Raw genomic sequence first — 26,142 nt, 5'->3', positions numbered from 1 at the left:
CCTTTAGTAATCCCATGCTAAGCCTAAATTGACTGATGAAGGAAAAGGTTAATATTTACCCACCCTTTTCATTTCTAATACAAATCCAGTCATTTAGACGAAGCTGTTAAATCCAAAGACATCAGATAACAGAAGACAAGCGCCTCGCCGCTACCATTCACTACCTTCCACAGAACACGCCGTCAATGCAAAGCGCACTAATCTTGTAAAATCCACTAATTAAGTGAGAGATGATGTTTGAGAACGAGCCAAGGTGGTCCGCACAATTAACCCCAGAGTTCCCCCCTCCGCTCCCAATACCTCCGTCATCAATGGGGAAAGACGAGTGTACTTATGAGCAAAGTGTCTTTCCCAAAAACTTTCCCAGGAAGCCAAGCCTCCCGGCATGAAGTCATCAACAAGTTTGAGGAGAAAGAAGAAACCTTTAAGCCTTAAAACTGTCAGATATGCATGTGACAGTCTGACATGTGTGTGTCAAGAGCAGTTAAGGGGACTCACCTGATGTGCATGTCCACCTCTGAGCAGCTGTTTCGGAGGCAGATGTATCCCTCCTCCTCTTCTTCTTCTTCTTCTTCAGTTGTCTCAGACCCGTCCGGACACCCGAACCGTGACCCTCCCCTCCGCTCAGTCCACGTTCCGGGACCCCTCGCACTCCCACACACACATACAAACACTCACACGGGGGGTGACAAGGGGGTCAGACGGGGCCAAGAACAATCCCAGCTGCTGGCACAAAAGAACAGGCGAACACACAGCGGTCTGCTGCCGCAAGAGCGTGTGTGTGTGTGTGTGTGTGTGTGTGTGTTTGAGAGCGCACGGCGGCAGCGACCGCGCTCTCTCTCCTCCCTCACTTTCCAACCGGGATCGCCTCAGATATGACTGGAGTTAGAGGATGCGAGTCTGTTTCCTTCTCTGGCGTGCTCCCCGCTTTGGCTCTCTCTCTTTCCTCGTTGAGCTTCTTTTCTTTTCATTTCCTCTTGGGAAAGCTGCACGCACCGGTCGTCTCTTCACCCGCTCCCTCTCTCTCTCTCTCCTCAATCGCTAGTAAATATAAAAGAAATGCTTGTACGGCCCCTACCTCTCTCTCTCTCTCTCTCTCTCTCTCGTTTCTTTCTCGTTTACACTCCCTCCTCCCCGCTGCCCTCACTTTTCTTTCTCACTGTCAAAGCTGCCTTTCAAATGCTGATTAGCACACAGAGTAAAAAAGAGAGAGGGAGAGTGGAGTTATGGCTAGCGTTCGGCTGAGATTCCATCACATTCGACTTGAACAACACTTCTCTCAGACAAACACATACTTGAGTTTCCGTCCTCGGCGTAACTGCTCCACCGATATCATCTCGCCCCAACGGGCTCTCGCACTAACAAACACTGAGCGAATAAACCCGCTCGGACTGTTTCGCGCACCCGCGCCCCTCTCCCACCCCTCCCCGGTTCGTTCTTCTTGCCCTCAAACACTACTCAGAATATTGATACATCACCCCCTCCTCCTTTCTTTCCTCCGTTTCTCTCTCTCTCCATCACTCACTTTCTCCGCTGAATACTGATAGGCTGTCTAGTCCGTGGTCTGGGTTTCAAATTCTCATTCTCTCTCTCTCTTTCTTCCGCGCGCTCGCACAAAAGCTCTCCGTAACATAAAGGCAAAAAACGGCAGAAGTTAATGCACTGAGCACAACATAAATTCACTTAAGCACCATTTCAGATTATGTCAAGCCAGAAATTGGCGTAAGTGCTCCGGAAGGAAGAGAAAAGAATGTGTGCGGCTGTAGACACAGAAAGTGATGCGGAGGTGAAGGGATGGTAAGAAAACAAAAGAAGTGTGCGGTAAATGTGTACTTTTGCTAAAGTCAGTGAGAGGGACAGAGAAATAAAGGAGAGTGGGACAGTCCAGACCATAGAAGACCTCCTCCAAAGTTTAAACAGCTGACTGAAAAGTTGTCAAACACACATCCAGTCACACAAACACACATTTAGCCAGCTATCTGAATGAGGACATATTTCTCAACTGGTGGGTCAGAAATCTGTTCTGTTGTGCACTTAAAATTAAAGGTTCCAAAAGGTTTTTTGTTTTTTTGTTTTTTTACAGGAATGCCATAGAAGAACCATTTTTGTCCCCGAAAGAACTTTTTAGGGTGCTTTCACACTTGTAGTTCGGTTCATTTGGTTCATTTGGTCTGGACCAAAGAAGAAAAAAAACATTTAGTGCTGGTCCGATTAGCGTTCTACGGAAGAGGATTAGGACCAAGCAATAATAATAAAAAAAAACATCTCGAGATTAAAGTTGTTAAATTTCTCATACTCATAATTTAATGACTTTATTCTCAACATTTTATCTCGACTTTTTTCTCGAAATTTAACGACATTTTTCTCATAATTTAACGAATTTGTTCTCGTAATTTAACAACTTTTTTCTTGTAATTTAATGACTTTATTCTCAATATTTTATCTCGACTTTTTTCTCGAAATTTAACAAATTTATTCTCAACATTTTGTCTCGACTTTTTTTCTCAAAATTTAACGAGTTTTTTCTCGAAATTTAACAACTTTAATCTCAAGACGGATTTATTTTTTTATTATTGCTTGGCCCTAATCCTCTTCCATAGCGTTCAGATTGGCAATTTTATCACCGAACCAAAAGATACCGAACCTTAAGGCATAGGGATACATTCACAACGTGATTGGTCGGATTTTATGACGTATTGACAAATGACAAATCTAGCATTGCGATGTTCATCAAAGCGGCAAATAATATCTAGAGCGTCCACAAAAATGTATTTTGAATTTGATGTGAGTAGATTAAAACAATGGCAGGTAACATCCATACTTCATGAGTGTCATATAACCATACTTATTAGCGAATAATCAGAGTAATGAAAATTGCATGTAAACTGGAGAGACGATTTTGCTCGTTTCATATAAACATCTTACTGTGATTAAGACCTTACTCTTATTATGAGAAATAATTGCATTATTGGTGCACATGTCAGTGTTACCATTAGGTTCTCTTTTTTTGTACCCCAAAAGTATATATTTTAAGTATATAAGAAATATATTTTATTTAATATTAAATACAATTATATGCATTTATATGTATTTATATGTATTCATATTTTTTATGTATTTCTTAGTTCTGTCCATAATTTCAATATGACTCATGACTAATCCAAACATCCCCAAAGAGAAATTCTGTGACATCTGTCCCCAAAGTGTAGCGAAGGACACACACATACATACACAAGACAACAAAACTCCTGTCCACAGACATGATCATCATAAGAAAAAAGAAAGGAGAGGATGAAAAACAATTTGAGCTGTAAAAAAACTGTAGCCAATTTTGTAAAAGAGAAAGTCTACAGCAGTGTTGAGGAGTAAGCCATTGAAACCACTGTCCAGTGTCCTTGAAACAAAGATTCGGACAGGGTTATAACGCAGAGTGTTATTGTCTGTATGATTTTACACACACACACACATACTCACACACAGTGCAGTGTCCTCTCCTGATGTCCTCACCTGGGCCATTTCAGTCCTGGCACAGGCCCAGTATTCACTCACTGTATTAGCATCGGCTTCTGCCATAGAACAACTGTGCTTCACCATTACTGATCCATGATGAAAGACCTGGACAGGAAAAATATATATATTATTCCCACAGGGTTGGAAGCATACACTACATAAAAAAATGAATCATCGGTCTTGAAATTTTCAATAAAAAATTAAGGTGATATTTAAAAATAGTGTGTATATTTTATTAATAAAATTGTGGTTCAATGTTGTATAGAAAATATTGAGAACATTTCACTAATAAAACCAAGAGGAAACTTAAAAGTTTTGAAGCTTGTATTGAGGAACCGATTAAGCTAATAAAATTATGGAAAGTTCCACCTTAATTTTAGAGAATACCTTTTGTGCGCAAAAAAACTGTGCAAGGATAATGACAGGGAAGAGAAAAGATTGTTGAATAAAGTCGTTATTTTTGTTTTGTTTTTGCGCACAAAAAGTATTCTCGTTGCTTAATATAATTAAGGTTGAACCACTGCAGTAATGTTACGGAAAAGGATTAGGGCCAAGCAATAATAAAAAATTAAAACCATCTTGAGATTAAAGTTGTTAAATTTCGAGAAAAAATGTTAAAATAAAATGTTGAGAATAAAGTCATTAAATTACGAGAAAAAACTCGTTAAATTTCGAGAAAAATGTCGAGATAAAATGTTGAGAATAAAGTCATAATTTAATGAGTTTATTCTCAACATTTTATCTCGACTTTTTTCTCGAAATTTAACGACATTTTTCTCATAATTTAACAAATTTGTTCTCGTAAATTAACAACTTTTTTCTCCTAATTTAATGACTTTATTCTCAACATTTTATCTCAACATTTTTTCTCGAAATTGTACGAGAAAAAAAGTTGTTAAATTATGAGAACAAATTCGTAATTTAACAAATTTGTTCTCGTAATTTAATGACTTTTCTCGTAATTTAATGAGTTTATTCAACATTTTATCTCGACTTTTTTCTCTAAATTTAACGACAGTTTTCTCATAATTTAACAAATTTGTTCTCGTAAATGAACAACTTTTTTCTCGTAATTTAATGACTTTATTCTCAACATTTTATCTCGACTTTTTTCTCGAAATTTAACGTTTTTTTTTTCTCGTAATTTAATGAGTTTATTCTCAACATTTTATTTTTACTTTTTTCTCGAAATTTAACAACTTTAATCTAGAGACGGTTTTATTTTTTTATTATTGCTTGGCCCTAATCCTCTTCTGTATAATGTCGACGGTTTTAATGTCTTTAGTACCTTTCTGGACCTTAAAAGTGTTGATTATATTGCTGTCTATGGACGAGTCACATACCTCTTGGATTTCATCAAAAATATCTTAATTTGTGTTCAGAAGATGAATGTCTTACAGGTGTGGAACGACATGAGGGTGAGTAATTAATGACAGAATTTTCATTTTGGGTGAACTAACCCTTTAAATGCTACTCTATCAGATACATTTTTCAAAAGTGGAGCACCAGATGAACAAGCCTTTAAATTCTCTGACTCAAAGCCATGCATTTTTAGCTGGTATAGGTAACAGCTATGGACTGGTAGGGCATTAAATGCTTCAGGAGGATAAGACGTCTGGGCATCAGCATGACAGGAATCATCTCTATTCCCTCCACATGAATACTGTATATCTGATTCAGTTCAAGATGGTTTACAAACTCTCTTTGATCAACATCAATCAGCTACCAGCAGCACTATATCCAGCACAAAAATGTCTCATGCTGCAAGTATTTAAATGCCATCAAATGATATAACACTAAATTCCCCTGTGCTCAAAAATGCTGCGGTCCATTAAAAGGTCTGAATCAAAATGATGCGGTTCTGATGCCTGTACTGAACTGTGATGGGCAACATTGCAACTATGATGAGAGGAACCAGGTACCCTTGAGCATTTTGTGCATTTTAGGGTTGCATCTTGTAACATCATGTCCTGTTTTTGGTTCGTTTAGATGTCTTTGGTCCATGTTGCATTTATATTTCAGTCAGACAGCAACAAAGTTAATTTGGAAATGGATCGAGACCCCCTGAAAAGGTTTGGATGGCAGCGTTCACACTTATTCAAATGAACCACACTAATAAAGAGGCTTTATCGAAATAAACATGCCAAGTGTGAACATACCCAAAGTGACAGCAGCATAATATACCTGATGTAGTTTAAGTCCTTTATGATAATCAAACAACAAAAGAAAAAGAGAATCACTTACTGCTCATGAGTGAATAAATTTAGTAGCTTTAATAAGAATCAGCATATGGGTCAATGACAGGTCATTTTTTTGTCCAAAGGCCTTAATAATAATAAAAAAAAACAAAGATATGACATCCAAAGTATGTAAGGTAGTACAACTAGATCTCTTTTATTGAATCCAAAAGTTTTTAATTTTATTTTGCTACATATAAATTTATTTAAAGATTTTAAAGTGTCAAAAGGTCATTCGGTTTAACCGCCAATACAGCCATTTCATTTGTGATTAAAATATCTTAAAATGTAATAAATGTATATATTTTTTTATTCTGGCATGATTTATAACATCATATATCAACATAGTGTGAAATGGTATTAAAATTATGTGTAGAAGTCGTTGCTTTGTTATGAGAAAGAATGTCCAGAAAAATGAATTTCATTGATGTCATTTGGAGTAACTAATATAAAGGGACCATTTTGGATCAAGTCATGCGGTCAATATCATGTGACAGGATGTGACATCATTCAGACACCTGCACAGGACCACATGGTCATGAAGCAAAGTAACTAACACTCTTTTAACTATTTAAAAAAATTCATGTTTTCCTTCATTCGCATGTCCCGAAACATAAGGTCATTCGATAAAACCGCTATAAAACATGGAAAATTTTGTAATATTTTAAAAACTTGTTCAAAACATAAAATGTTTGATTTTGCTAGCTAGCTAGATATCAGCCGGTTAGCATTGTTTGAAAATATCGTCATTCAGTATAACCAAAAGTGTCATTCGGTAAAAGCGAAAACTGAAATACTTTTTTGTTAACAAATTTTGTCCAACTTGTAAAAAATGACAAAAGCAGTGTTAAATGATTAAAAAAACGTATATTTAAAAACCTTATTCATCAATGACCCATACAGTATATTTAATTCACACAGAGTAGACAATGCAATGTTTTAGTTTTACAGTTGATAATTTAATTTCTTACTTGCTGATGTTAAACAGACCTACTCTACCTGAAAATTTTAAAACACAGTTTGTTTCATTTGTCCCATTCCTGTATTAGTTTTGTTCGTAATTTGCTTCTTTCATCTTATTTTTAATAACCAAGATTGGTAACACTTTGTTTTAGGGTCTTTTAACTAGTTGCTTATTAGCATGCATATTACTAGAATATTGGCTGTTTATTAGTACATATTAAGCACATATTAATGCCTTATTCTATATTTTTAATCCTAGTCAATACCTAAACCTAACAACTACCTTACTAACTATTAATAAGCAGTAAATTAGTTGTTTATTGAGGGAAAAGTCATAGTTAATAGTGAATGTGTGTTCCCCATATTAAAGTGTTACCTAAAGATTAAACAAAATAACAAAAATAACTGTATTGTGATTTATATTGTTGAGAAATAAAATTACTCATATCGTGAAATAGTAATATTGTCCACCCCAAATAGAGAAACTGATTACAGGAGTCAGAAGAGAGATGTCAAATTTACCGCCGGAGCCACTTTCATGCAAGGTCATATAACACAAAATCTAGTGTTATCTGTGTGTACATTCATTTTTCAAAAATGAAAATATAAAAAAGTGAGATTTAAAATGTTAATTACTGTTGAATCATCACAGTCTGTAAAAACTGTTTAACATTTAAACAATGTGATTTAGATGTCATTTTATTCTTATCAACTCTACCTGACCTGTCCATCAGCTTGTCCGTCTGTCTGTCTCACTCTCATTCTCTATTCAGCAGTGAGCCACATCTGTCTTATACAGCATCTCTCAACCTTTAGCAGCTCTGACAGCACAAAAAGTAATTACCCCTCTAATTTACCTTGTCCACTTATAGAACATGTCTCTGTCTGTGTGTGTGTGTGTGTGTGTGTGTGTGTGTGTGTGTGTACCTACTTATGTCACTTTTGGGTACATTCACCAGGATACACACCAGTAAACTGGGGACCACCAAAAAAACTTGGGACATTTTGTATGTCCTCATTTGTTTGACCATATAGTGGCATTCAGCATGCTCTAAAATGGTTTCCTGGCTTAAAATCTCATTTGTCCCAAAAATTCACTTTTATGTGATTTGTGTACTTAAAGTGTGTATGCCCCCCCACTAAAGTGTGTATAACACAGCGCCCTCTAGGAGAACTGCACTTCCGGAAAGATACACACTTTTGGGATTCTGACCAATCAGAGCGCAGGAAGATACTACGAGCGCGGGACTGGTGATCTGACCAATCAGAGACCAACACGTCACCAATAAAGATGGCGGAGGCAAAAACTATCATGAATATGAATGAATTGACATATAATCCACATTTAATTTGAGAAATATTCACAATAATTTGTGTTTAAATAAAAATAGACTCATTTGCAGGAGCTCTCATGCTTTATATTGGCATGTATTATTAACTTTTAATCCTCGGAGTTTTGCTCTCGCATCAATGTGTGTGTAAAGATCGCGCTGCCCCGCCCCCGCCTAACGGAGACTATATCCGCGTACTGTAACTACAGTTTATTAATGTACGAACGAGTTTGACGCGGGGATGACAGACATTACGTCATGTGAATATGAAACATACATATTTCCTCCCAAAAGCGGAGGGACAACTGTTTTAATCCGTCAAGTATGATGATTTATACATATGAGTTTATTTAATAAAATACACAAGCAACAAAAAGATTTGAAAACCTTCAAAATCGCTTGCTTTTATGAGTGATTTTATTTGCTTTAAGTGTTTTCTCCTACTTTGCGTTCTGCTGTTCCTCCATTAGTATCAGAGACAAGAGACAAGTACAGTACACAAATAGGAACATAAAAAATAAATAATAAAGATATGTGAAAAAAAATATATTATAATATTATATAGATAGGAGCAGTTACAGCAAACATTCTCTTTATATTTTATATATAATATAATAATTTATATTTATATATGATATTTATAATAATTAATATTATATATAATATAATAATTTTATATTTTATATTATATTCTATATAACAGTTTCTCTCACTTTGGTGCATTTCTCCAATCACAACTAAAATTCTTACTTGTTCAACATCCACATTATAGTCTCTTGTTCACATCATAAATGAAGATATGTGAAAAACATATATTATAATATTATATAGATAGGAGCAGTTAACAGTTAACTAAAATTCTTACTTGTTCAACATCCACATTATAGTCTCTTGTTCACATAATAAATAAAGATATGTGAAAAAAATATAATATTATATAGATAGGAGCAGTTACAGCAAACATTCTCTTTATATTTTATATATAATATAATAATTTATATTTATATATGATATTTATAATAATTAATATATATAATATAATAATTTTATATTTTATATTATATTATATATAACAGTTTCTCTCACTTTGGTGCATTTCTCCAATCACAACTAAAATTCTTACTTGTTCAACATCCACATTATAGTCTCTTGTTCACATCATAAATGCAGTTTCTCATTCTCCTGAACAAATTGCAAATGCTTTGGTACATTCATGCATTTGATGTACAAGTGTCAGATGTTTCCTACATTATCACTTGCTTATGTCATGTTCATCAAAATATACTAGGTGTCGAATAGTTTTTATTTTCATAAGCCATTAAATGCAAAATGGTTGAACTAGTCATAAACTGTCAAGCATATTTTCTATACATTTCTTTTAGACTTTTTTTGTCCTGAATTATTAAATTTCAGGGATGAATTTTGAATTTCAATAATGAAGGGGAATGTAATTCAAGCAATGTTCAACAGTTCTCTAAAATATCTCAGATGCCATCTCATTTGGGAGGCACAGACAGAGCACAACACAATGTTACACACTCTGAACATGAATGAACAACAAGGACACAAACAGAGTCAACAGACAGAAGAAGGAGTAAGGATGTGTGGTGGAAGGGTACGGAGGAGAACAGAGGAAGAGGAAGAAGAGGCCAAGACTGAGATGTTTCTGATGGAAATAAGAGCCACTGTTGTAGATCATGCTCTCAGTCATGACCTTAAGGCCGAGACGGGTCAAAATAGCCGAATGATGGGAGATGTGTTTGTAGACAGAACAGGTGTGAAATCAGATAATGTTCACTATGTACTGTTCACTACATAAACTGTAGACTGATGTAATGCTATGTTACTGCAGTCTACTTGCATTTTACATTATACAGTAAATATTACGGTGGCTGAGAGAGATCACCGCGCACAACTGAAGAAAACACATGCAAACAGAAAAAATGAACAAAACATCTTGATCAGTTTGACAACACACTTGCTGCAAATATTCACCCAAATACAGAAACTTGCTGCAGACAACACACATACAATGATGATGAAAACTTTCAGGTAATCGACAACACCACTGACAAGTGTTCATTGAACAAGCATGTTCCAGCCAGGTTCGTCACTTGTTTGGGGTACCCTTGAAACATTTCTTTGTCATCAGTTCTCCTCTGTCCAACAGTGAACAGAGCATTATTATAATTCAGGCAGCTATCATAAGTCCGATTGGGATGATCGCAACAGTCAAAGTATTTATTCCAGTTCCATCCAGTTGAGGATCATATTCATCACGCTGGAATGGATGGTTTGGTGAGGATCTGTGCCACTGGCTGTCATTATATCACATGACATTGTAGCTACTGTAATTTTTTGACAGACCACCAGAAAGTATATCTGAATCCTGTCTCATCCAGTCTAGAGAGACGTGTTCATACTGTTGAAATGTACGCCATACAGATAAAGTGCAGTCTTGTGTATTTTCAATCACTGACATCAAAATCGTATCCATATTACTTCTGAAAATACTGTCAGAGTGTATTTGTGAACAATGATACAAGGACTTGTCATTTTGATGACACTGATATAAGGATTATGAGCTGGTTACAGGCTATTGCAGGTAATTCATTGTGTGCTGTTATTTGTATGAACTGTTTTAAGAAATGCACATACTGGTTTACATCTTAAGGATGCATATAAATGAGAATATATAATAGGAGAGCAGTTACAGCAAACATTGTTTTATATTTAGAGAGAGAGAGAGCAGTTACAGTGTTTAGTATAAAAAGTGTTTAAAAGAATCATGACTCAAGCTGGGACGTTTACATGTTTGTTTACAGATTTATTTTGTTCTTACTTTGATTTTAAAAGGCACTGGATGTGAAACCCCTGCTCCCCTAACACTAACCCTAACCCTAGCCCTAGCTGAGAGCTGCAGACAGTCTGACACTGAGTGACTCGCCGCCCTTCCCCCACCGGCTTCTGATCGCGCGCCTTCCGCCCATCCCCCACAGCAGCAGCGCAGCAGCTTCAGTGCAGAGTGAGATGAGCTCTGAGGAGAGATCACGAGTGCTGCTCAAATGATGGAATAATCTGTCGTGGCTATGCGTTTTTAAAGCACTTTTACAAGATCTAGCAGCTTTTCCTTCCTTTATATTTAATATAAAATACCATAAATTAAAAAAAAAATTGAAAGAAAATGCTGTTAATAAAGTGCACGTTAAAGTTTATTTTAGAGCCTCGAAATAATCCACACATCTCCCTGATTTTAACTCAAACATTTGATTAAATAGAATTAGTAAAAATTAAGATATGTGTTCCAAAGAGATCGTTTAAAAGTGATCATGTGCTCTGTCCATTAGAAAGACGTACGCCTCCGTTTTTATTTTATTTTTTATTTTTTTATTTAAGTTTGAAGAACCAGTACTGTGAATAAATCAAACAAAGATCTAGGTGTTTGCCAAAATATTTATTAGGTCAAATAAATGTAGTCACAATTTCAACGTGAAATCCAAATACGTAACTACGTCATGCACGCACGTCAGCTGTGGATGTGTTTTCCCGGGAAATGCAATCACATGGCATTGCTTGACGCGAAAAAGACGACAACCCCCATCAATGGACGCTGGAGAGGTGAGATCAAGTGTTGTCCCGAAAATGCATGATAACTAAAATACACTGTGAAATATGAAAGTTAGTAAGATGTATGTTTACTTTAGTGGTTAAATTATTTTCTGTTAATGTTTTATTTCTCGATTGTATTTGAGTTTGATTCTCATTTGATTTTTTTTTTTGCAATAAGGAAAAAAACAGTTTATTGCTTATTTGTAGGCATTGATCAGCAAATATAATTTTGTTATATTTCATATAATATCTCTTTAGATTCTACAATTTAATCAGTGGTAGCCTGTTTTTCTCATTTTTTGTAAAATGTCAACAGTATGTATTGTAATTTGAAATAATTAATTTTCATTTTTTATTATTTGATGTCATTTTTAATTTTATGTAATACATTATTTACACTTTTTTTTTTTAGTGGAACACAAAAGTATCCATGTTTTTTTATTTATCTTCACAGAGCTTTTTTGCACAATGACAGTACATAGACACTTTATAGTATTTTTTATTCTGTGTGTCAAGCTCCAAAGCAGACAAAATAGTCCATATGAATCTATCAGGTTACTGACTGAAAATCTGTAGCTTTTAAATTAATATGAATATGGATTGACATCAATCATCTGGTCACAATGGTTTTTGGCATCAATGATATTGCTGTTTTTAATCTAAATGCCTGTTTCAGACTGGTCACATGTGCTGTCACTGCATAGAGCTCTGTATTACATTTAAAGATAAACTTTAGTGTTCCACAGAAAAACACAACACAGGTTTGTAAAATTTTAGTACAGGATTAGTACAATAATTATGTACATTTTTGGGTGAACAATTCCAGTAAGATCAAAAAGATTTTTAATATGCTTATTTAATCCATTCACCTTATATTTCTTTTTATTTCTTTTTTTCCAGAAATAATGCTGAAAAGCAAAAGGCGTAAAACACCTCTGCAGGATGCAGAGGATCACATGACCCGTAGAGCTGATAAGCCTGGGCTTCAAGAGCAGTTCATCAGCAAATATAAAGGCAAGTATTTATGACTAACCAGATACACGAATGGTTTGGTCTTGATGTCATTAATGCAGAATAACCTGCTTTACAAATAAAGTCTTGTAGTTTAAAGGGTTAGTTCACTCAAAATTGAAGTTTCTGTCATTAATTACTCACCCTCATGTTGTTCCACACCTGTAAGACCTTCATTCATCTTCAGAACACAAATTAAGATATTTTTGATAAAATCTGATGGCTCGGTGAGACCTCTAAAGCTACTAAAGACATATTTAAAACAGTCATGTGACTACAGTGGTTCAACCTTAATGTTATGAAGTGATGAGAATATTTTTTTGTGCACAGAAAAACAAAATAACCACTTTATTCAATAATATCTAGTGATGGGTGATTTTGGGCACACAAAAAGTATTGAACTGCTGTAGTCACATGATCTGTTTTAAATATGTCTTTAGTAGCTTTCTGAACACTGAAAAAGGAAATGATTTTGCTCTCAATGCAGGCCTCACTGAGCCATTGAATTTGATCAAAAATATCTTAATTTGTGTTCTGAAGATGAATGAAGGTCTTACGGGTGTGAAACGACATGAGGGAGAATAATAAATGACAGAATTTCATTTTTGGGTGAACTGAACTTTTAGGTGGTTATTGGTTTGTATGTAAACCAGGACAATGGATCATTTTTATAATAGGGTTAGTTCAAATAATGTCATTTATTACTCACCCTCATGCCGTTCCATACCCGTTAGACCTTCAATAAGGTGATTATTTTTTGCAGCTATCAGTATATCGTTGTGCATGATCATGTACATGATCAATGTTTTTTTTAATTTTTTTTTTTATTATTGGGTTTTGGTTAAATTCCTGAAGTAAGGGCTGCTTTTTCACTTTTTTTTTCTAAGACACAATATACATCAGTAATACCCTCTTGTGATTTAAAAAAAAAAAAAAAAAGCTTTTACTTTAAAGGCAGTTGCTAACAAGTGTCTAAATGGGAGACAGAGGTTTGTCTGGGACATTAAAAATCGTCACCTGAACAGATAAAGTCATCTACTCACTAGTCACTTTCACAGCCTCGTTGTGTTTAGAGGTAGATTTAGGGATGTACACTGTACACAACCATTCAAACATACATTATAAGAATGCAAAACATTATACTTATTACACAGGGAGATGGATTTTTAAAGTTTTACAGTTCCTGGAGGCACATTTATCAACAACAACAAAAAAACTCTTTATCTAAAGCCAAAAACCATCCATAAACATCCATACACCACAAAGACAAACTATCCAGAAGCGATGCATGTTAAACACAGAATTTTCTTTTAAAAATAATATAACAAAAACATGTTCTAGATGATTTCTTGAAGCTTAATCATGAGGACGATGAAGTTTTGCAACTGTGGTGTATTAATAGGCAAACTTAAGCTTAGTTTCTGCAGCAATACAAAAGCCAGTTAAAACAACATATAGGGTTTTAGTTGAGGGAACCAGGGGTGTGTGAACTACCGGATCACCTGCAAAAATACGTCATCGCTGCAGCACTCTATTCTAAACTATATAAAGCCAAGATAATATTGCTTATGTATGAAAGAGTATAAAAATTTTAACTATATAATTTTAAGACTTTAAAGTATAATGTAATGTATAAAAAGCACAGCATACTTAGAAATTTGCCTGGCTATTGACTATTTTCATTCAGTAATTTCCCTTTTACATATAATGTACATCATATGGCAGAGAACTTTAAGTAATGATCAAAATGATAGTTGACTTTTAATAAACTGCTGAAACTAATGCATTTCTCCTCTTCAGGGCGTGGGGTTTTCACCACTAGAGCTTTTTTCAGGGGTGATTTTGCTCTTGAATACAGAGGTGAACTTCTGAGTTCAGAAGAGAGTCTTGACCGAGCTGAACACTACACTGAGGCCGAGAACGCGTTCCTGTTTGAGTTTCAGTGGCGTGGCAGAAATTGGTGGTGAGTACAGACCTGTTGGATTGATGTAGTAGAGGCACTATATTGTATCGCAAACCTGCAAGATTTAATTCTAGCGGGTTTGCTGTCTCGTGTTTTTTAATTGACTTGTTTTAAATGACCATCACATGCAACTTGAAAAAAGAAATGCCTCTATCGTGGTCAGTAGACGAGGTGGCAGCACAACTGTAATGATCAGACTATAATCCCAATCACTTTGAAGCGGTACTAACTGCAGTGGAAGAACAAACCGAGCGAGTTGAGTCGTACCGCACAGTGAGAAAGTGCCATAAAAGAGCAATGGCACCAGGGTTCATTTTAATCTAAACAAACATGCCAAGTGTGAACACACCCTTAATACTTAAAATTAACCATGAACTGACTTGAAGGGTGCTGAGTGCAGTTTCTTTGAGTCATCAATATTCATTTTTAACCGTATTCCCAAAAGAGAACAAAATGGTGAATGTTAGATGCATTTGTCTGCTGAGAGGATGTTGCCATACACTGTCCGATAGATCTGTGGTTCTCAGACCCTCCTCTCTGCAGATTCTGTTTGTCTCCTTAACCTGACACACTCGGTTGAGTTCATAGAGCTGTGTCCTGATGATCAGCTGATGGTCTGAATCGGGTAGATTAAAAACGAGACATACAACTTATGCAGAGCGGTGGGTTTCCACTTAAAAATAACTCTACATGTCTAGCATATATAAGATTACAAGTATTGAGTAATAATTTTATGTCTTTATAGCATAGATGCATCTAAAGAAGACGGTTCCTTGGGAAGACTTGTAAATGACGAACACAGAAATCCTACTTGCAAAATGAGAACCCTTGAAGTGAGCAGGAAACCTCACCTGTGTCTCTTTGCTGTGCGAGACATTCTACCAGGGGAAGAAATCACTTTCAATCACGGATACTCAGATTGGCCATGGCGAGTCAAGGTACTATCAAGAAAATGATAGAAAGATTGATCAGTAATTCAGGATAATCTTTTACTATCTGATTAGTTACCATGTGATTGTGGTCTCATATTTCTCAAGCCTTTGAATCAAGCATCAACTGAATCCTCTGATAAAAAGCCATCCATCAGTTTGGGTCCGCAGAGATCGGTAAGTCCACTTTAAAACATCTGTATCATTATTCTATATTATTGACTCTTTTGTGAGTAGTGTGTCTGGGTGTTAACAGAAGGAAAGGAGTGATAGATAAAGTTACTGTAGGACAGCTAGAGTAATTACTAGTTTTTCTGTTCTATACAAACATTTCTGATTTTTATATTCACTGGTTCCTTTTCTGGCATCCAGCCTCATTGTGCTGCTCCTGTTTCTTCACCTGGATTGGACGAGGTGAACAGCAGTGGTCCACATAAGCAGTCAGGCAAAGCAAGAACATCAAGAAAAACGGTAACTATCTCATAATGCAACAACTATTAGATGATTTCTGGGAAAAACTGTTGATATTTGAAATCGACACCCAAACAACCACACCCCTCCCTTCATTGCTCCGCCCCCAAAATACTGAACACCCTATTCAACACAGGCAACTACTAACAGCTGATGCACAGGTGTTCAACTAGAAAAGATCTTTATCGCTGGCAGACCATGGGATGCATTAGAAGGTTTGTTTTTAGTTGATTGTAGGTGCGTGTCCACTTCATCCAGCACACTTTGTGTAAACGCTCCAAATGGTACAAAATAATATTCTGTCAGAATTGTAAAAAGTTAAATTGGTTCCTTCCCGGTCTGGAAGGAACCACTGCGGAGAAGCACAGTATCTGTGTGACTCGTCATAGACATAAACAGAGAGAAGTAGCTCCAGCTACAGTGTTCTTTAGACACATGCAGTTCTGTTTATTAACCGCTCAAGCACCAAAAGTTATGGAATGTAAATGTAGCGCCTTACTACCCACCTCTGCTAGTTACCTAGTTATTGTCACAATTTTATTTTCAATATTGTTAATGTACATTTTATGTTTGTTTAAAAGGTTAGTTCAAATAATGTCATTAATTACTCACCCTCATGCCGTTCCACACCTGTAAGACCTTCATTCATCTTCAGAACACAAATTAAGATATTTTTTATTAAATCCGATGGCTCAGTGAGGCCTCTATTCAAAGCAATGACATTTCCTCTCTCAAGAACCATAAAGGTACTAAAAACATATTTAAATCAGTTGATGACACAATGAGTACAGTGATTCAACCCTAATATTATAAAGTGACGAGAATATTTTTGTGCACCAAAAAAACAAAATAACGACTTTTCAACAATATAGTGATGGGCCGATTTCAAAACACTGCTTTGGAGCTTTATGAATGGGTTGTTTGCACATGACGTCACAGCAGCAGCGCGAATGAGTCTGGAGGGCAGGGAGTGATGTTTCTATATAGGAATCCTATCAAAAACTCAAAAGGTTTTGCATTGTTTATAGTTGCTCAAATCGTTAAAATCGAGAACCCAGAAGGTGTTTATATCGTTTACATAACTTATACCGTTTTTTATAACTTTTCATTTTTTAACGTTAAAAGTTGTCGCCTTTTTATAGCGTTTTGCATCTGCTGATACTGAAATTAATATGGATACTTACCTTTTGTTTTTGACTCGGTTAAATATTAACATTCTACATGCTATCGTTTGCAGGGAGGAGAAGATATTTTATCCTATTTAATAATAATTGGGTGTTTTCCCTTCAGTTTTGTAGAATTGTTTACAATGTTGATCTGGTTACCACGAGAATAGTGTCACGCGCTGCTGCTTTCAGCCGTCGTATGGTAGAAAATGTCCAAATAAAATAAATATTTAACAAGCTGACAGAAGATGATGCATTTCTTTGTTGGAAGCGTGTAAATGTAACTAATTTTAATGTTATTTTTGTAAATATTCACTTTCCCCATAAGGAGAATCGGAGGGTCACGATCAGGGGACGGACACCGACACGCTGTATTTTTGTATTTATTTCAACAAATGACCAAAATCAAACCCATAGAAGCTTGTGAACAGTTTTGAAGTGGCTGTGTGCAAGTTACAATCATTCACAAGCGAGTGATCATACTCGCAAACATAATGTTAATTAATTATTGCACAAAAACCAAATACAAAACTCAAAAGTATGTTTGTTTTTTTTGTTTTTTTTTAAGTGAAAGGCAGTGGGTTTATTTAGTGACATTATTACATTTGCTAAAAGTCGTCTTTCCTCACCTTCTCAACCAAGGCGAAAATTGTATTACCGTCCATTTTTTTTTTTCCCCGAACGATACTGTGAGTTCCTATTACAATTCTCGATTCAGCATAAATGACCAACAATGGCGACATTTTTCACAATCAAAAATTAAAATACTGCACTTGACTTCACTAGCAGAAAGGCAGCGCGATATAAACAAACCAGACTAGAACTGAACGCGGCGTGACGGCAGCTTCACATTCTCTATATCTGCCTCCTCGATGGCAATCAAGTCTTTCAATTCAGTGGAAAAGTCTCTCCTCTTCATAACACAAGGATCGCCAACATATGTTGTGATTTTCTGTTTAAACCTTTCTAAACCAGCACAGAAAGGACTTTTCTCCATCTTTTCCATTCTAATTTTCACTGCTTGCCCTCCACCGGAATTTTGCGCTTCACCAGAACCACGTGATTGCAAACAACCTATTGAATCAGTGACTCGGAGCGCCAAAGTCATATGATTTCAACAGTTTAGCCGTTTGATAGGAGAGCCGAGTCACTGATTTGATTTGTGAAGCTCCGAAGCAGTGTTTGAAATCGGCCCATCACTATATTGTCGAAGTCGTTATTTTGTTTGTTTGGCGCACAAAAAGTATTCTCGTTGCTTTATAATATTAAAGTAGAACTACTGAACTCACATGAACTGATATAAATATGTTTTTTAGTACATTAATGGATCTTGAAAGAGGAAATGTTATTGCTTTGAATAGAGGCCTCACTGAGCCATCGGATTTAATCTAAAATATCTTAATTTGTGTTCTGAAGATGAACAAAGGTCTTACAGGTGTGGAACGACATGAGGGTGAGTAATTATTGACAATATTTTCATTTTTGGGTGAACTAACCCTTTATGCTAAATACTTCTTTATATATCCACAGAAGCGGTTTCAATCAAGACTGGCAAAATTAAGAAAACATCATGAAGATTGCTATGAACGTTTTAACAGGGCAGAAATTGAAAATGAATGCAATACGATTGCTAAACAGCTATCACAAAAAGATTGTTTGGTGAGTAATATGTCAACATCATCACAATACTCTGTGATCAACACCTCATTCCATTAACAGCTAATTATTTTAATATTAATTAATAGTTTCCTTAGTTCTTTTGCTTGTAGACCTTGTTTTTATTCAAATTATATTTTCAAACTGTTACAGTCATCCTTAGTCACGTCCACAACTGATGCATCCTCTTCATCACCACCCTGTGCTGTGTCCACCTCTGTGATGACCTCATCACCGTCACCGTATTACCGGTTACCAGAGGGGACAATGCAGCTGGCAAAAATTAGTAAAGTCCTAATGGCCATGGAGAAAGGAACACTGTCTGACTTCAAAGGAAAGAAACTTGACAACATTGAAATTGACCCAAATGGTATGAGTATACTTGAATGGTCTGTGTGTGTCTGTGCTGTATATATTTGCAAAAACTGTACATTATCATATGTTACAGATGCTAAGTATAATCAATAAACTGTTGATTTTTTTTATCAATTGTTTAGAGCAACTTGAGAGGCTCAAGGTGATTCCATGTCAAGTGATGAGGAGGATTACAGTGACGTATCTCAGACAACAGCACCAGCAGAGACTGATCCACCTGTTCAATCTGATCAATCTGTTTCACAAGAGGATCAAGGTAAGAAAAATCTCTAAACTACACACACAATAATCATCAAATAACCATAAATTAGCTCCAAGCAGCAATAGCCATCCAAAGGCTTTTCAAAATTCAGAAAAATCTACACATTAGGACATATGTATGATTTGGTCATACTCACTGATTTAGTTGTTATGAGAATTACATTTTTAATTATTCCATAGGTTCTTCAAATGCTCCAAAAAAGAAATGGGAGGACAATGAGGTAAAAGCAGTAGAGAGACACATGATGAAGTTCATCAAGACATGCAAAGTTCCTGGTAAGCAAGACTGTGAAAGATGCATTCACACAGAGCCAGAAGCTTTGAAGCAGCGAACATGGACTGGTGTGAAAAATTATGTGCGGAACAGGATCACGACTCTTAAAAGAAAGGGTGGTTTGTGAGGAGGCACAAACACAAAAACACTTCAGTGCCTTTTATAACTTCTTTACTGTAAAAAAAATAAAATAAAAAAAAAAAATAAATAAATAAATAAATAAATATATATATATATATATATATATATATATATATATATATATATATAAAATATATAATAATACTGTAAAAATATAATATGATGTGGAAAGTGTTAAAAGTATTATTTGTGTGAAGAGAGTGGCTCAACTAGTGACCAGCTCATTGAAAATGCTGTACATTAAAGTTGTTAGCAGAAGACTGTACTGCGATGTTGCATAAACTAATCAAAAATACTTTTCTTTAATCTGTACCATTTATCCCAAGTAAAATAATCCCATATTAGCTCTTATAAATATATTTTACATCAAGAAAGACAGAGTATAAGAACGCTAATGAAGAAAGAATAGTTCATTTTCAATTAGGGCTGGGCGATATATCGTATGCGATTGTCACGCGCATTTCGTCAGTAAAGCCGGTTCCCTGATTACCACTAAATCGCCATCACCTGCTTTCAAATGGAGCGGCATTTAATAGGCAGAGCCGTAGATCACTGACAAGCTACGCAATATCGCCTTCATTATTGCAGATGAATCGCCTTTGATAATGAAGGCGATATTGCGTAGCTTGTCAGTGATCCACGGCTCTGTCTATTAAATGGCGCTCCATTTGAAAGCAGGGTGATGGCGATTTAGTGGTAATCAGGGCGGCTTTACTGACGAAATGCACGTGACAATCGCATACGATATCGCCCAGCCTATTTTCAATGTTCCGTTTTCATTGTTGAGGTAAAGGGGATAAGGGGGAGGAGCGAATGTAAAGGTGAAAAGAGGGAGGAGCGAATGTAAAGGGGATGAAAAGAGGGAGGAGTGAATGTAAAGGTTGTGAAAAGAGGGAGGAGCGAATGTAAAGGGGATGAAAAGAGGGAGGAGTGAATGTAAAGGTTGTGAAAAGAGGGAGGAGCGAATGTAAGGGTTGTGGAAAAGAGGGAGGAGCGAATGTAAAGGGGATGAAAAGAGCGAGTGAATGTAAAGGGAAGGAGGAGGGTGAAGGTAAAGGAGGAAGTTAGAGAGAATTTAAAGACTGATGAATGGAGGAAGTACGGAAGCCTCCAAGTTAGTGCCAGTTTTGCATTTGCATCGTTGTCCTTTGTAAATTGTTTTTTTTTCTAATCTTTTTGAATTTCTGTTATTCTCCACAATGTGTTGATATTGTTAATATTAAAGACTCATTTAATCAGTTTGTCTCACTAGAGTCCCCAAAGAGTCATTTTATCGGATTTTGTGTATCACTAGAGTCCCCAAAGAGTCATTTTATCGGATTTTGTGTATCACTAGAGTCCTCAAAGAGTCATTTTATCGGAGTGTGTGTATGACTAGAGTCCTCAAAGAGTCATTTTATCGGATTTTGTGTATGATTAGAGTCCTCAAAGAGTCATTTTATCGGAGTGTGTGTATCACTAGAGTCCCCAAAGAGTCATTTTATCGGAGTGTGTGTATGACTAGAGTCCTCAAAGAGTCATTTTATCGGAGTGTGTGTATCACTAGAGTCCTCAAAGAGTCATTTTATCGGAGTGTGTGTATCACTAGAGTCCCCAAAGAGTCATTTTATCGGATTTTGTGTATGACTAGAGTCCTCAAAGAGTCATTTTATCGGAGTGTGTGTATCACTAGAGTCCCCAAAGAGTCATTTTATCGGAGTGTGTGTATGACTAGAGTCCTCAAAGAGTCATTTTATCGGAGTGTGTGTATCACTAGAGTCCCCAAAGAGTCATTTTATCGGAGTGTGTGTATGACTAGAGTCCTCAAAGAGTCATTTTATCGGAGTGTGTGTATCACTAGAGTCCCCAAAGAGTCATTTTATCGGATTTTGTGTATGACTAGAGTCCCCAAAGAGTCATTTTATCGGAGTGTGTGTATGACTAGAGTCCTCAAAGAGTCATTTTATCGGAGTGTGTGTATCACTAGAGTCCCCAAAGAGTCATTTTATCGGATTTTGTGTATCACTAGAGTCCCCAAAGAGTCATTTTATCGGAGTGTGTATGACTAGAGTCCTCAAAGAGTCATTTTATCGGAGTGTGTGTATCACTATTTTTATTCATATAGTTTTTTTGACTATTATTACATTTTGCAGAAAACATGCCTAATGTCTTAAGGCCCCAGTGAGTAGCCAGAGATGACTCTGGTGAGGAAAACATCTTAAGATGTTTTTGGGGTAATGATTATTTGCAGTCAATACTAAATAAACTAGAGGGATGCAGGCAGTGGTCAGGGAAGTGTTCTCTGCCTATACTATACAGTTAACTTCAAAACACCTTAAAATAACTGTTGCAAATTGTAACAATTGACATGACTTATATTTGAGTTGTAAAACAGTTCTGCAGAAGACAATAATGTCATTATTCAGCTTAATTCAGTTCATCTTTTGTTCTCTGATAGTCAATACAGTCGAATCAATAATATTTCTGAATGTTAATTGTCATTTCCCAACTGAGCAATCCAAAGGCACTCGATCTCAAGCTGCAAATCAAATGAAAATGTATGCTACCCATTTTCAGTGCTCTTGAAGAAGTTAAAAAGCCCAGTTTAGTCTCTCACACTAGTTTCTCTGCTCTAGCTTGATTCCAGTACCCAGTATTGAAACTTTGAATTGTAATATTACACTTCTGTGTCTTCTTAGGATAAATAACTTACAAAATTACAAGTTACAACAAAGTCCTGAAAGTGTACCTTAACCAGAGTCTGTGTATCTCCACAGTCCTCAAAGGATGACTAGATCAGAGTTTGTGTATGTCCCCAAATTGGACATATAAAATACTGTCCCCAATGTGAAGGTAAAGTGTCAGGTCTTTAAGGAAGTGTTTTATTGATAAAATCAAGTGATATCTGTAATAAGGGCTTCTCCAGAAGCGCAGTGATGTCTTTCTTTAGTCTCTAGACCCTTCAGAAAGGGTAGTCCCTAAAGGTAGGGTATCCAGTCATACGTCCTCACATTGTAGTTAAGTAGGTATGTGTGTGTGTGTGTGTGTGTGTGTGTGTGTGTGTGTGTGTGTGTGTCTGTGTGTGTAACCATGTCAGCAAAAACGTCACTGTGTAAATGTGTGTGTGGAAACATACTCTTTTGTGGGTGGAATATGAGAATGCGTTAACGTGCGTTTGTATGTGCATTTAAATGTGTGTTCATGTGGATTGCATTGTGTTTGTCTGTATGTAGCCTCCCCTTGGTCCAATTACTTCCATCCTCCCTTCCTCATCCTCTAACCCTCTTCAGCTCTCACTCATCCCCAAATCCCTCTCTCCCATGTGGGACGCCCTGCCGTACCTCTCCCTGACCAGCCAGACCTCCTCTACCCTTCCCTCCTCCCAATCCTTGTCCCAGGTGAGCTGACGACATCAGGAGCGCTTAATGATCCCGGAATATTAATTAGCTGTTTAGAATACTAATAATATGAGCAATTCAATGAGATGGAAAAATGCATGACTGTCTGATCCCATCTAAATCATAGACAGCCTCAATGTTATACACCTGAGAGAGCAACTATATTTTGAATTCTTAAAAAAAGAACATATTTTGCTTATGTAACAGAAACAGAATATTCAATGATTAGAAATAAAATTGAAAAAAAAAACAAAAAAACAAATTAATTGTTTGTTGGAAAAGGTGATGTCAGTCAAAAAGGAAATTTGTTTAAGAGGTGGAACAAATTATTAGACATTTCCTCAACTTTGGGTACTTCTGTGTCAGAGAAGGGGTTTATTTTATTAAAACCAAGTTCAATTTTGTTTCTTTTATTATACTTATTTACTTTCCAAATGATACTAAAATATACTGTAATCTTTCAAACTCTATCTTTGAGTGAAATAAACTTAACCATTTCATTATTAAGCCATTTCAATATTTATTTACATCTTTTTTTTTTTCAGAATGCCACACAACAAATAATTACACCCTTAATAACGATGCAGTGCTCTTATTTTACCTTGATGAAAAAACAAGGTAAATATTAATGTTAAATATTAATTAGTTATTTAATTACTCACATAAGTAATCTCAATTATTTCATTGCTTACATAATAAAATGTAAATATTAAACAAGGTAATATTAATTATGAATATGAACACAATACTTCTACTGTGCATCATTTCCAATCAAAATGTAATTATTAAATTATTTTTTTAAAAAAGTGTGAATTATGATTTAATTATGTGTATTTAAGATACATAAAATGTTAGCTATGAAATTAGCCTTAGCATGACAAAGAGGTCAGCCATTTTATTCCAAAAATGTAATTTCTACCACAGAATGCTACACTCTAAAAAATGTTGGGTTAAAAGCAACCCAAGTTGGGTTAAATATGGACAAACCCAGTGATTGGGTTGTTTTAACCCAGTGGTTGGGTTAAATGTTTGACCCAACCTGCTGGGTAGTTTTTATTTGACTCAACTATTGTTTAAAAATGACTATATGTCTGGCTTAAAGTGAGCCCAAAATGTTGGAAATTAAAAATCAGACACATAATTACTAGAGGCAACAATAATATCAAAAGGTGAACATTCATTAAAAAGCAATTTAATACATGTTTATTATTTAATTATTATTAATTAAACATATTAATAAATGTTAATTTCCAACCTATTTTGGGTTCATTTTAAGTGATCAATAAAGTAATTTTTAAACATTAGTTAAGTTAAATAAAACTACCCAGCAGGTTGGGTTTAAGATTCAACCCAACCGCTGGGTCAAAACAACCCAATCGCTGGGTTTGTCCATTTTTAACCCAACTTGGGTTGTTTTTAACCCAGCCTTTTTTAGAGTGTATTAAATACAATAAATGGGATATGGTAGAAATGTTCATGTTTCACCAAAAAAAAAAAAAAAAAAAAAAAAAATCTTCTTTGATGGCTTTGTTAACACTACATATCGAATTTCCAGAATGGACAGCTGGATCAACAGAGGGGTGGCGCCTAAATCAAAAGTGCATTGTGGGTGTTGATGTTTCTATCATCTTGCCAGTGGTGAATTCCCCCTTTAAGAAAGTTTATTTTCTAAAAGTCCACATAGTTGAACACAATTACATTGTGATAAAACCATATTTTTGGGAATAACGGCCAGATGAATGACGGACATTAAAACCAGAAATAAGTATGAATGAGTAAACATGGTCCATTCGGATATCATGTGGACTTTAAAGTTGACATCACCTTTTCTGACTCTGCTTCGACTCCTCTCTCCTGTTGATCAAATTCTTGTTTTCTTTTTATCTGCTCTGCCAGTATCGGAGTCCTCTACGTCTCCTGTCCTCCTCCTCCCTCTCCCTTCCCCAGTCTCTATCTCTCTCTTCCTAGCACTCACTCTCTCTCCCTGCTCACCTACTCGATATTCCAGCCTTGTTTCCCTGCAGTCTCCAGCACAACTTTCTGACCCACTTCCCATTTCCTCCCTGGCCCTGTGATCAAAGCCTGCAGGACGGCATTGCCTTGGGCAGTGGAGAGAGGGAGAGAGGGATGAGGGGATTGAGGAGAAGGGCTAGAGGAAGAGATGGATAGACAGGGAATATGGCACACGGGTGGAAATGGAAAGATCACAGAATGAGGGAAGGGAGTTGGTCTCTCTCTGTCCAAGGACAAAAAGATGGCAAGATGAGGTCAGCTAGTGCAGCAAGTTACGGTCATCTTATCATGTTCCCTGAAAAATGTCCACCTACAGTGGGTCTTCATTTTTAGTCTCCACTATGAGTAACACATAGTTTCCAAGTCATTTTTATGTTTTCATACCATTACAATGAATACAGACTAAAGCTTTCAAGCTTCAAAAAGACACCATAAAGTATCATCAAATTGGTCAATATGAATCATGTCTTCAAGTCTTTTGCGATTTGTGAGATCAGAGAAAAATGTTAGTCATTGTATTCACTGAAAATCTTGACATCTGCTTTAGCTTTCTCTGACTGGTTCATGGGAGTTCATGAAAAGAATGGCCAAATAATAAATAAAGCATCCTTTCATCCGTCAAATATTTTCAATAAATCAGCTGATTCAGTGCTGAATCAGTCTGAATGATTCGTGGGACTGATCAGTTCTCACATTCACTGACTCAACATTTAAAAAAATGAATCATGGCGGTAGTCAAAAATTGGGTATTTGCATCTCGGATTTTATTTAAATAATCATATTATAAAAACGTATCCATTTAAATTCCAGAGAATCAGCATAAATCTGCTAACTGCGAAAACAATTAAATTTAAT

The 26,142-nt window shown here is 35.9% G+C and overlaps 2 protein-coding genes across 3 annotated transcripts in view; one reads left to right on the top strand and one right to left on the bottom strand.

Moving 5' to 3' along the window:
• The window catches only part of npas1 (neuronal PAS domain protein 1), a 50,785-nt gene extending 49,865 nt beyond the window's left edge, over nt 1-920 (bottom strand). For both annotated transcript variants that reach the window (XM_067365471.1, XM_067365472.1), the window contains exon 1: nt 499-920. The gene's annotated coding sequence lies outside the window, so the exon portion shown is untranslated. The remainder of the gene's footprint in view (nt 1-498) is intronic.
• Nucleotides 921-13,664: 12,744 nt separating this feature from the next.
• Nucleotides 13,665-23,283, top strand: LOC137005236 (uncharacterized). Its single transcript, XM_067366053.1, has 8 exons — nt 13,665-14,624; nt 15,370-15,562; nt 15,662-15,730; nt 15,926-16,024; nt 18,721-18,849; nt 19,000-19,216; nt 19,344-19,477; nt 23,110-23,283. The coding sequence occupies exons 1-8, from the start codon at nt 14,443-14,445 to the stop codon at nt 23,281-23,283; spliced, it is 1,197 nt and encodes a 398-aa protein (XP_067222154.1). The 5' UTR covers nt 13,665-14,442.
• Nucleotides 23,284-26,142: the final 2,859 nt, after the last annotated feature.

The sequence above is a fragment of the Chanodichthys erythropterus genome, chromosome 17 (assembly GCF_024489055.1).
Source record: "Chanodichthys erythropterus isolate Z2021 chromosome 17, ASM2448905v1, whole genome shotgun sequence".
Taxonomy (NCBI): domain Eukaryota; kingdom Metazoa; phylum Chordata; class Actinopteri; order Cypriniformes; family Xenocyprididae; genus Chanodichthys; species Chanodichthys erythropterus.
This window is presented reverse-complemented; position numbering and strand designations above follow the sequence as displayed.

Bases quoted from the DNA above. Each gene is read 5' to 3' on its own strand.
- LOC137005236 (XM_067366053.1), top strand. From the start codon at position 14,443: ATGCATTTCTCCTCTTCAGGGCGTGGGGTTTTCACCACTAGAGCTTTT. The intron at 14,625-15,369 runs GTGAGTACAGAC...ATGTCTTTATAG, and splicing joins TGGCGTGGCAGAAATTGGTG to CATAGATGCATCTAAAGAAG. The intron at 16,025-18,720 runs GTAACTATCTCA...ATATATCCACAG, and splicing joins CAAGAACATCAAGAAAAACG to AAGCGGTTTCAATCAAGACT.